Here is a 12,573-nt window from a genome sequence, read left to right as displayed (position 1 = left end):
CTTTTTCATGTTATTTTTATTTAAGAATTAGACAAAAATAATTAAGTACCAAAATTGGAAACATTTTGAAAAACAAAAATTCAGACAATTTGTTTTATTTTAATAATAATAATTTTGTAGTTATTATAGTAAACTAAAACAGTAAAAAAACATTTGGTAACTGAAAAAAGCATTAACTGAAATATGTTTTCTCAATATTAAAGAATTACAAAACAACAAAAATACAAACATTTAAAAATGAAAATCTAAAATTTCACTGATGCATAAAAACTAGAAAAACAGTCAGAAAGTGTTCTGAAATAGCTTGCTCTATTCTTTTCTATCTTTTTTTTCTTTTATTTATTATATAATAAAACCCTTGTTACATGTACTGCAGAAAGCTAACTGAGAATTGTTATAGCACTTGGATATCATTGCTCTTTTGTTGATTTTGATTGCTTCCATTGTCCTCATTTGTAAGTCACTTTGGATAAAAGACTGCTAAATGACTAAATGTAAAATCTAATAACTCTACAGAATGCTATCTAAAACACAAATGGAAATCTGTCCCAGCTATGTCTATAGTTTATCATAAATCATTAGCAATGGAAATGCATTGGTTAAAAGTTGTGAGAATCCTGAATCTACAAGCGTGTATATATGAAGCAATTAGTCTGACACTAGATGGTGATGTAGAACCAGCATCATTTATAGCACAACCCCCCTTCAAAAAAACATGTTTTTCTAAAATGAAATGCATGAAAAATCAACAGTTTCGTGCTTTGCAGCTGCTGTCATTGCACTTCACTGAAACTGAGACTAAATTACAAGCGTGAAATGACAGGAAACACGACTATTTTCAAGGAAAGGCCTGTATTACTGCAAACATGCACAGCTGCGATAACAGTGTCACGCTGCTAAAGACTAGATAAGGCTGTTTCTTGACCCAGTTCCAGACAGATGTTAAGGCCAAAGTGCAAACGTATGAACAATAAAGCTATGCATGTAGGACAATGCAACTATTGATTCTTTAACTATTGCAATTTGAGTGTTATTAAATCTTGCTTCAAAATTATGTTTTTATAAATATACTCCAATATATAATTATGTAATATCAGGTCATAACATCTGTTTAATGTCAAGAAAATGTGTGATTTTAGCCTATAGAGAAATAATTGAAATGAATAAAATTGTAATGTCTTGGATGTTTCTGTAATGAATATACATTTATTTTTATTTTTATAGGAATTGTATTTTTCTGCATAAAATCTTTTACAAGTTGCATATTTAAAATTTTAAAATCCTCACTCCAGTAATCAAATACTTCATGGAAATTAATCAATCATGAGAGACAGGAACCTTGTAATACTTCAGATCTTTAGAAAAAAATACTAAATCCAATTTCTTAAAGTGGTTAAATGGTATTTCAGATCATTTTGCATTCTAGATCAAAGCCAGTTGAGAATAGATGTGACAAAACGGATAAGTTTGCCATTTTTTAGTCTTTTGTTTTTGCAGCACTGCTGAACATTAATATAGATTATTTTGTTCCCTATTATTAAACTCAAAATAGCCAGAACAAAGGGCCCCATGTCTTTAGTATTGTGGAAACGTTTGCTCCCCAGAGAGCAGATTTTACTGTAATAATAGTCTGTGTTTTTGTATATGCAGCAAAGGTCAGTCACATGTTCGGGTCAAAGGTGTGGTGCAAAAACTCTGGAAAGTTATCCATGAATATGCTGTCAGTGTCATGTGTCAAGAAAAATGGACAAATCAGCACTTAAAATCACTCAGGGCAGGATATTCTGTCGTAACATTATCTATATTAATACATCAATATGTCATCCAGTTGCTTGTACAAACAGTTTTCAATCATCCACACCCGTTGAGTTGTTATTTTTAAGATATTTTTGCATTAAGCATATAAGAAAAATAAATTTCCAGATGAGCAGCAAGGACTATGATAGCATGGCAGATGATGAGATAATATATGGATGCTGTGCTTCATAAGTGGAGTTTTTATCAAACCAACTGTAAGTGGAGTTGTGTTGATGATACACAAGAGCACTTCATGGCAAAACACAACACAGACAAACTCGTGGGAAAACAGTCCACATGACTTCCTCATGCATTTTTGCCCTGATTCATGGATGTTTATGTATGAAATCACAGGCAGGTTTCCCTCGATCATCAGAGATGTATTCATATTCAAGATGCATGATGACGTTTAAACCTTCGTTTCAGTATTTCTGGGAAAGTGACGCATCAACTTTCTAGGTTTTGACTTTTAGGACTATTATTTATACTGTTGATTTATATTAGTATTATTATTTTTTTTATATATTTTATTTATTCATTATATATTTTATATTTATATGGGAATAAATTCATATTATTTATCATTATTTTATTTATACTATTATTTATTTGTAATATACTTGTATTTGTTTATAATGTTACTTTTATTGGTATTATTTAAAGTATTTGATATTTGTGTTTTATTACTTTTTTATTTTATTGACTGATATTTGACTATTTTGTTTTTTTATACATTTATTTAGTTTTTTAAATTAGATTTCCTTGTTTAAAAACACAAATATGAATGTATCTATACTAATATTATTATTTACTTATTTGTATTTTATTATTCATTTTATATTTCTAAATTTATATTATTACTTATATAGCTTTTTATATTATTTATTAATTTTATTATTATTTTTTATAATTCTTATAATATCAATTGAGTGATGGTTGATTTTTTAGTGATTAAATAATCCACTTGATTAGCAAAAGTGTCATTAGTAAAACCTGCCAATAGCCTTGTCATTTATTTACTGCTGAATTTACTGCTAAAATTTCTGTTTATTTTAATAGACATTTTTATTTTTCTTTCAATAAAGTGTATTATGTAAATATCAGCATACCAGCCAACAGCCAGTCTGCTTTCTAGATATGCATATAAGCCTCTATGCATTATAAAATAATATAATTTTCAAATATTAAATCCGTTTAAATTGCCCACAATTTGTTAGATTGCATAAGCAAATTCAAAGGTCTGTTTTATTCAGTATATCAGGATCATCATGGTTACAGGACATGACCTTTGCATGATCTGCAGTTTGAAAGTGAAGTACATAAACAGTGACGATCCTTCCAGAATGATAAACATTAACCCATGCTGCTCTGAGTGAGCACACAGCAGGTTTTCTGGGAGTGGCCTGAAGGTTTCTGCCTCTCCTGAGCATCAATAAAAGGAGGAAACAGTGCAGCTTTGAGCTCAGAGGATGCTTCAGCACACCGGCCACTGGATGCCTTTCCAAGAAGGAGAAAGCTGATCTCCGGCCTGTAGCTGAGGGTGAACCCCTGAGAAGCGGATGAAGAAACAAATCTTACTACGTTTCGCATACAGAGGACTAGTCAGCAAAGGAAAAAAGAGCAAAAGAAGAAAATGGCCAAATTTATATTACGGAAAGCCGAGCCCAAGGACGTGTCTGACATACTGCGACTCATAAAGGTACGACAATCAGTTTGATTGATGCTGTTCAAAGCATTTTAAAGCTGTTTAGCTACATCATAACATTTTTTTTGAAGATTGTTGGAGTGTTTCACTTTTACTTTAATTAAATGTGCAACTTGCTTTTTCTTTGTAGTTATATTTCTATATATTTTTATTATTTATGCATGTATGTATTTATTTATTTATTGTTAGAATTATTTTTATTACTTTTTAATTGTATATTTATATTATTTCATTGATATTTGTAATTTATTGGAATGTATTTAATTTATACTATCATTTATATAATTACTATATATATATATATATATATATATATATATATATATATATATATATATATATATATATATATATATATATATATATATATATATATAATATATATATATATATATATATATATATATATTGCTATTATTATTTGTATTATTTATTCAAAAAGGTTAATTTAAATAAATTAAGATATAAATGTCAAGAAAACAGTATTTCATTCTTTCTTCTTCAAAATTTAATGTTTAATTCAATGTGTTACGTATTCCTTTATAATTGTGAAAATTACTAGCAATTTCTGAGTGATTTTTTTTTTTTTTTAACTTTATATTTTGTAATGATGAGTTGAGATCTTGAGTTACAGTAGTTAGTGATCCCAATTTGATAGTTTTCAAACCTGAATATGCTTGTTTCATAGGAACTGGCAAAATTTGAGGAAATGGAAGATCAAGTTATTCTTACTGAGAAAGGTAAGCAAGTACAATGGCGTTTTCACAGTTTGTGACCTGTTCTTTGCTCTTCTGATGGCTGGTTGTTCTCCTGTGTATAGATCTGCTGGAGGATGGGTTTGGAGATCATCCGTTCTATCACTGTATGGTGGCTGAAGTGCCCAAACAGCACCAGAGTGCCGACGGTAAGACTACACCTGTGCTGCAGCTCTCTGTATGTCGTGCTGTTCTGCTTTTGTTTCCGTATCAGGTTGAAGCGAACGCATCAGGAGAGTGGAAACTCCCACCCACACTTGATTTACCAGTGTTTGTGTGCATCATGATGCAAAACTATGTTTGGAAACACTTTGCACTCCAGTGTGCATGTTACACATTTTCTAAACATGATTTGTATATTAGTTCATTGCTAGTTCACCCGAAAATGAGATTTAAGGAATAGTTTTACAAATTCATACATTTTATAAATTAAGCCATATGTGTATGGTTTTCTTATTCAGTGTTTTTCTGGTTTTGTTTAGTTTTTTTTCTTAAATCAAGACTTGAGAAACTTGTTTCCTGACATTTTTGTTAATCAACAAGTGGATCATCTGATCACAAATAGTCACTAAAAAGAATAAATAAAAAACAAAATGATTAAATATAAGTAACAATAGCAATAAAAGTCAAATAAATATTATAACTAAATAAAAATAGCATAAATAAAAAAGACGATAGTTTACTAAATTCTAAATAACATAATTCATATAAAATAATGTAAATATAAAAGTATAACATGAATACATAACTTAAAAAATATATAAATAAAAAATATTAGTAATATATATGTAGTATATATGATATAAATAATAAAAAACCTAATAAGTCAATTAATATTTATATTTGTTTAAATACTTATACAAGAAAAAATGTTAAATATCAGTCGATAAAAGTAATAAAAATGATAAATAAAATAATTTAAAAATTCAGTCCTAATTTAATTTTAATTTAAACCTAATTTAGAGGAACAACTATTTACTGACCTCATTGGCAGACTTTTGATCTTCTTTTATTTAAAAGTAGTCACTTAATTTTGAGACTTTAATTTTAGAACACTAGTTTTAGAACTAGTTTTTAACAATAACATTAAACATTAACATAAGTTAACATTTTGCTTCTCAAGTGAATGTATCTTGATTTAAGACTGTTGCAAAATCATTTTACTGAATTAGAAAATAATTTTTTTGCAGTGCAAAAATTTAATTTGAGTCTGTTGCTACTGTACCAGTTAAAAATAAGTTGGATTATATTGCATATGTGGTTCACATTGGAGCTTGAGAGAAATTGTCGCTATTTGGGAATTCAGATTTTGGTCAAATATGACTTTAGAGTGAGTAAATAATGCCAGATATTCATGTTTGGGGTGAACTATTTATTAAAGTAATGCTGTAACATGAACACTGGAATGAAGTGTCTTTTATTGTTTGAATCTGAACATTCAACACAGAGAATTTGAGTTGTTTGTGTCAAGAACGCTCATCCAATCCCCCTCTATAATTTATTGTCTTCAGGCTACAGTCTCTTGCTTCGCCATGTACATTGCCCGTGGCGTGTACATGGATGGGCGGGGAGGTAACTGAAAGATCGCTTACAATAGCGTAACATATACAATAAACCAGAGGTAAGGCCACAACAGCTGGGACGTCCCAGCCTTACACCACACTATCATACGGCCCAAACTAACAGCTGTCTGCCAGACGCACCGTACGGATGTGTTTCCATACTCACAGCTAGGGATGGGAATCGCAGGGAACGAACGATTCCATGAATCAACCTTTTAGAACTTTGAGGACAAACAAAGGGACATTGTTTGGAAAACCATTCTAGCTGCCATGACAACGGCAATGTTTCTTTTAAAGCAACATTCCGTCAAAGTCTTTCAAGTACGTTTTGATTCCCAACCCTACTTTGCTGCACTGTAAAAATAATTTTCTTGCTTCGTGTTTTTGTCTTGTTTTCCAGAACAAATGTCTAAACATTCTTAAATCAAATATGTTTACGTGAGAAACTAAATGGCTTAAGATATTAAGAAAAATGCATTAAAAATGACAGAAGATTTTTTTTTTAAATGCATCAAAACTCAAAAAAGGTGTGTTGGTAAAGTCAATTTTTTTTTATGTAATGTACTAATATTAAATAAATGAAAAATCTATTATGTTTCTTGATTTATTTGATTTGTACTGGAAAACAAGATAAGTTTGCAAAGTAAGAAAATATTTTTGCAGCCTAGTATACTGTAAACATTCAAATCAACATAATAAAAATGAAAAGGAAAAGTGAAATGATGGTTTAATTGAAAATGTGACTCCTGGAATGATGTGGTGTATGCGAGGGTTGTGATGCCAATAATCCCACCTGAAATTAATTTCATCAAACCAAAGCAAATTGCAAAACAACAGGGATTTTGTAGTTGCTAACAAATGCCGTTGTGTTACTGGAAACAATAGAGTGATTGAAGTGTGTTTCCAGGTCATGCGATCATTGGCTTTGCCATGTATTATTTCACCTATGACCCCTGGATTGGGAAACTGCTCTACTTGGAGGACTTCTACGTCATGAAGGAGTTTCGGGGTATGAATGAGACCTTTTATATTGGTGTTATCAAATTGTCCGATTTATGAGACACCGTCATGTAAACACACTTTTCCTTCTATTAAAATTAGGTTTTGGAATTGGGTCCGAAATCCTGAAGAAACTGAGTCAGGTACGTTTAAACTTTCTTCATGCAAAATCAAAAAGATCAATAACATCTACCTGATCACGTAGTTACCCTTGTGCAAAAGAAATGTGCCTAGTTGTGTCCGGCAGAAGAGCGCGCACTTAGGACCCATATAAGGAAATTCCGCTCCATCTAATGGCCATACTCGAAAAAAACTTTCCGAAACTTGTGACAAACCGGAAAAGGTTTTTTTGGAACAAAAATACTCCTTCAAACGTACAACTTAATTTTTGAAACTTTGTCCATGTTTAGCATGGGAATCCAACTCTTTAACAGTGTAAAAAACTCAGTATGCATGAAATAGCATTTCACCCCCCCTTTAAGTACTCTTAAACACTTTAGTCAAATTAAAAGTTTTACTTTGAAGTACATTTTAAATGTAAATAATTTTTGGCATGCTTTAAAATTTGTTTTGATGTGTTGATAGACATACTAAAGCACATGTCAAGTACTTTAGCATGTTATTTGTAAAAATAACAAGTTAATATATTTTAAATGTACTAAATTTCATCACTACTATGTGAAATATATTTAAAAACATGTCATAAAAGCTTCAATAGAAATCCCATTAAAGTATATTTTACTTAACCGTAAATGTAAAGACTTAAAGTGGATCAAAACCCCTTAAGTTCGCATTTAATGTAATAGAAATATAATTCAAAAGTACTTAACCTGCAATTAAGTGTTCAAAAATATTTCAATATAAAATATAAGTTGTAAAAAAATAAATGTTTTGAGTACATTTGAGTACTTTATCTTTAAAAATGTCCACATTTAATTTAATGGGTTACTTGCTGTTTCTTTGTAATTATTTGTATAACTTGCACTTTCTGAGTGAAAATGGTCAACTTTTTTTTCCTATGAATCTTTATGCTAAATAGTAGTGTACTTCGTTTTCAAGAAGGTACCAAGGCGCAAAGTTTACCATACTAGTTAATAATTAGTCCCAGCAGGTTAATGATCCAGCATTATACAGCACCTGTACTCTTCTCCCGGCAGTACATCTTGTACTCAACAGTTTTCTCCAATCATTGACTGGTTTTCTGCAGACGGCGGTCAGGACTCGGTGCAGCAGCATGCACTTCATCGTGGCGGAGTGGAACAAGCCCTCCATCGACTTCTACAAGCGGCGCGGAGCGTCTGATCTCTCGCACGAGGAAGGATGGAGACTCTTCAAGATCGACAAGCAGAACCTGCTCAAGATGACCAATGAGGAGTGAACCGATAGTCTGGAGGAAACCCACCGCAGACTGTTGTGTTCAATCTATGATTGACCATCTGGAGTGGACACATCTTCAAAAAAAAAATTTATAATGTTGAAGCATTCAGGATGTGGTTTCATCCAAAACCTTTAATTCTTACCCATAATTCGATTGTCCCCTTTATATGTCATTGCCCCGGTTTCACAGACAAGGTTTAGACAAACCCAGGGTTAGGCTATAGTCCAATTAGGACATTTAAGTATTTTTTAGTAACATGCCTTAGAAAAAAAAAACATTACTGCTTGAGACAAAACAAAGGCACTGGTGGATTTTGAGATCAGTCGGTGCAAGTTGATTTCAGTTTAAACAGCTCAGAATTACATTTTAGTCTGGGACTAAGCTTAAACCTTGTCTGTAAAACCGGGATTATGTTTTTATGATAAGTTTAAAATCAGTTATGAGCGAGATCTTTGTATGTGTAATTTTCAATCATCATTATATTCTTGTTTTGAATTAAAAGATACTTTAAGATATCTTCTTTTCCTTTATTGTCTAATAATTCATGCATCAGAGACGTTCTGCTGATCATGTAATTTACTGATGTTTACTTACTGATGTTTCTCTGTATACTTCAATCTTATCAAGTTATCCTGAAAGTATTCAAATAAAAACGTTTAGAACATTTTTTGTACTCTTATTTTTGACATAAGATCTAATGTTTCCTTATGTTATACAGAACAACAAAACAACTCTACTACATCAAGACCATGGTAGCACATTACAAGTAATGCAAGTTACATATTCAGATTACTTTTTTCAAGTAACAAGTAATGCATTACTTTTTAATTTACAAGCAAATTTCTGAATTACTTTTTCAAATAAGTAACGCTAATTAGTTTGTTGTCCCATTTATAGCCTGACAGCTCTCCTGTCCCCATGTTGAGAGAAATCAGGAGAAAGTGCAGAAGTGTTGTGTACGCTGTGGAAACATGATGTTACTGTAGTTCTAGAATAAACATGAACATGCATTTACTCATCTGACCTGTGCAAACACAGATTCAGTATTCCTCAAAATTAATAAAAACTGTGAAAAAGCAAACTCAGAGTACGACACAACCCTGCAAATAATAAATATGTTAAAAAACACATGCATTTTAATAACCAATGTCTTTGCTGCTGACCTTCGATGATCTGATTTAACCATACTAATGAGCAAAAATAACTTAAGATAATCATATGTGCTCAGACTGATACATTACCACATACAGGTGCATCTCAGTAAATTAGAATGTCGTGGAAAACTTCATTTATTTCAGTAATTCTACTCAAATTGTGAAACTCGTCTATTAAATAAATTCAATGCACACAGACTGAAGCAGTTTAAGTCTTTGGTTCTCCTCATTGTGATTATTTTGGGTCACATTTAACAAAAACCCACCCATTCACTTTCAACAAATTAGAATACTTCATAAAACCAATAAAACCAATTTTTTTGTTGGCCTTCTGGAAAGTATGTTCATTTACTGTACATGTACTCAATACTTGGTAGAGGCTTCTTTTGCTTTAATTACTGTCTCAGTTCAGCGTGGCATGGAGGTGATCAGTTTGTGACTCTGCTGAGGTGGTCTGAAAGCACAGGTTTCTTTGACAGTGGTCTTCAGCTCATCTGTATTGTTTGGTCTCTTGTTTCTCATCTTCCTCTTGACAATAGCTCATAGATTCTCTCTGGGGTTCAGGTCTGGTGAGTTTGCTGGCCAGTCAAGAACACCAACACCATGGTCATTTAACCAACTTTTGGTGCTTTTGGCAGTGTGAGCAGGTGCCAAATCCTGCTGGAAAATTAAATTAGCTTCTTCAAAAAGCTGGTCAGCAGAAAGAAGCATGAAGTGCTCCAACATTTCTTGGTAAAAGGGTGCAGCGACTTTGGTTTTCAAAAAACACAATGGACCAACACCAGCAGATGACATTGACCCCAAATTAACACAGACTGTGGAAACTTAACACTGGACTTCAAGTAACTTGGACTATGAGCTTCTCCATCCTTCCTCCAGACTCTAGGACCTTGGTTTCCAAATGAAATACAAAACTTGCTCTCATCTGAAAAGAGGACTTTGGACCACTGGGTAAAGTCCAGTTCTTCTTCTCTTAGCCCAGGTTAGACGCCTCTGATGTTGTCTGTGGTTCAGTAAATTCCTTGACACATCTGTGTGTGGTGGCTCTTGATGCCTTGACCCCAGCCTCAGTCCATTCCTTGTGAAGCTCACTCAAATTCTTAAATCGATTTTGCTTGACGATCCTCATAAGGCTTCTCTCAGATTGTTGTGCATCTTTTTCTTCCACATTTTTCCCAATTAAAAGAACCAAAGACTTCAACTACTTCAGTCTATGTGCACTGAATTTCTTTAATACATGAGTTTCACAATTTGTGAAGCTGAAGTATTGAAATAAATGAACTTTTCCTCATCATTGTAATTTAGTTATTGAGATGCATCTGTAGTTTACCTCACTCCAGCCCCTCTCTGTTTTATTAGAGGTGTTTGCTCATATTTGAATTTAACCAAATGTCTAACAGTATTAAAGTTGTCCTGAAATCACTGCTCGGGTCCAGCTGTATTGCAGTCTGTTGTTTGTTGGCGTGTGAAGTTGGCGTGCAATGCTCTCTGAGAGATTCCTGAGACATTCCCGGGAACAGATCCAGAACTGAATGACAATTACATACTTATTTGTAAAGGCCTGTCCTTTATTGCATGTGCTGCTGCTGTTATTGTTCTGTTTCATTAAACACTGTAATTCAAAGAGATATTTTATCTTAGAGAGTCATAAGTGATGCAGGTTTTCTTTCGTGAATGTTGAAGTTTGTTTTTCTGGACTATAGGAAACACATATCTGAAAAAACATAACAATGCCTTCCTGCCCGGTGACCTCTAAAGACATCCGTACGCCTTAAGATGTTCATTACAACTTTTTCAATAGGTCGATACCTTATTTTCCAGCTATAAGAAAAATGCATAAGTGCTTTTGTTGGGTGGAGGGTGCTGGAAATGACTCAATATCAATGTCGTCAGAGGAAACTTCCTATAAGTCTCCCAGACAAGAATTCCGGCTGGGAGCGGATGTGAATGAGTCAGTGCCGATTATATCCCATTCACAAATACAGTCCGGCTCATGGGCTGAAACTGGAACCAGATAAACACTAGAGATGCTTGCACACATGTTCAGAGATTGTAGTTGTAGCTTGTAGTTTCTTAAACCAGTGAAGCCTGACATTAAATAATAGTTAGAATTTTTTATTAATTTAAAATATATTTTAAAAATATTTTAGATTTTAAAATGTTTTACATTTTATATAATTTTTAATACATCAGGCTTTTATAGTAAGAATTAGTGAAAAAAAATTTTTCTACAGAGGCAGATGCTGATATTTATATAATGAAATCTGATGCCTGTGATGTAAATTTCTCTATAACTCTAATATGTCTAAGTGAGATGATATTTTAAAATGCTTTGTTTTGACGATCCAAACATATAATGCAATGCAATCCAATAATGATTAAGATATGTACAAATAATTGTTCCTCAAAAGGCTGATGATCATAATGTAAGTGTCACGGTAGGAAATCCATTGTTTCCTCCGTGTCATGTTTTGTGTTTGTATTTGTACTCCCGTAGTCTCCATGTGCTCGTTTGGGTTATTGTTGTCACCTGTGCGTTGATTGTCTCGCTCCAGCTGATCCTCATCTCCACTCAGCTACATATACTCACCCATCTCTCTGTCTGTTGTCAGATCCTCATTCATGTCTCCGCTTCCTAGTTGGATTACCGTCTCCCATGTTCGTGTGCTGTATTATATTCGTGTTGTCGTCTTCGTGTCAGTGTTCCGGTCTGTTCCTGGTTTCATCCATTGACCGTCTTCACCTTCACCATCGACTTCACCATCCAGCTCTTCTCACGCCACCGTAGACCTTCCTTTCCATTGCCTACATTCTGGACTCTGATATCAATAAACTTCTTCTGATTGCCTGCATTTGCTTCCTCCTCTTTTACGAACCGTCACAGTAGGATCTGACCATCATGGAAGCAGCAGGCGATCGCTCCCCATCTCATCTGGAGGAATTTCTGCAGAGAGCCGTTGGTCGTATGGATCGCCAAGACAAGGCGATAGATGAGATGGGTCGAGCTTTCCAAGCAATGGTGACGAAGGTGTCCGAGCTCGCTCTCCAGGCTCAACATCAACAACAACCGCCACCCGCTGCGCCTCCCACGCCACCCACACCGCCGATCGTCTCCGGGGGGATTTCCCAGTCCGAACCACGCCTCCCCATCCCTGAGAAATATGCAGGTGAGCCAGAGTTTTGTCGATCATTTCTGTCTCATTGTTCTCTGCACTTCGCCCTG

General features: G+C 33.5%; 1 protein-coding gene across 1 annotated transcript; it reads left to right on the top strand.

Moving 5' to 3' along the window:
- The first annotated feature begins 3,245 nt into the window (after nucleotides 1-3,245).
- sat1a.1 (spermidine/spermine N1-acetyltransferase 1a, duplicate 1) lies at nucleotides 3,246-8,860 on the top strand. Its single transcript, XM_026240606.1, has 6 exons — nucleotides 3,246-3,496; nucleotides 4,191-4,242; nucleotides 4,323-4,406; nucleotides 6,727-6,828; nucleotides 6,921-6,961; nucleotides 8,026-8,860. The coding sequence occupies exons 1-6, from the start codon at nucleotides 3,431-3,433 to the stop codon at nucleotides 8,194-8,196; spliced, it is 516 nt and encodes a 171-aa protein (XP_026096391.1). The 5' UTR covers nucleotides 3,246-3,430; the 3' UTR covers nucleotides 8,197-8,860.
- Nucleotides 8,861-12,573: the final 3,713 nt, after the last annotated feature.

The sequence above is a fragment of the Carassius auratus genome, linkage group LG30F (assembly GCF_003368295.1).
Source record: "Carassius auratus strain Wakin linkage group LG30F, ASM336829v1, whole genome shotgun sequence".
NCBI lineage: Eukaryota > Metazoa > Chordata > Actinopteri > Cypriniformes > Cyprinidae > Carassius > Carassius auratus.
This window is presented reverse-complemented; position numbering and strand designations above follow the sequence as displayed.

Excerpts from the sequence above, each read along its gene's own strand:
- sat1a.1 (XM_026240606.1), top strand. The coding sequence starts at position 3,431 with ATGGCCAAATTTATATTACGGAAAGCCGAGCCCAAGGACGTGTCTGAC. Across the intron at positions 3,497-4,190 it reads ACATACTGCGACTCATAAAG|GAACTGGCAAAATTTGAGGA; the intron begins GTACGACAATCA and ends CTTGTTTCATAG. Across the intron at positions 4,407-6,726 it reads ACAGCACCAGAGTGCCGACG|GTCATGCGATCATTGGCTTT; the intron begins GTAAGACTACAC and ends GTGTGTTTCCAG.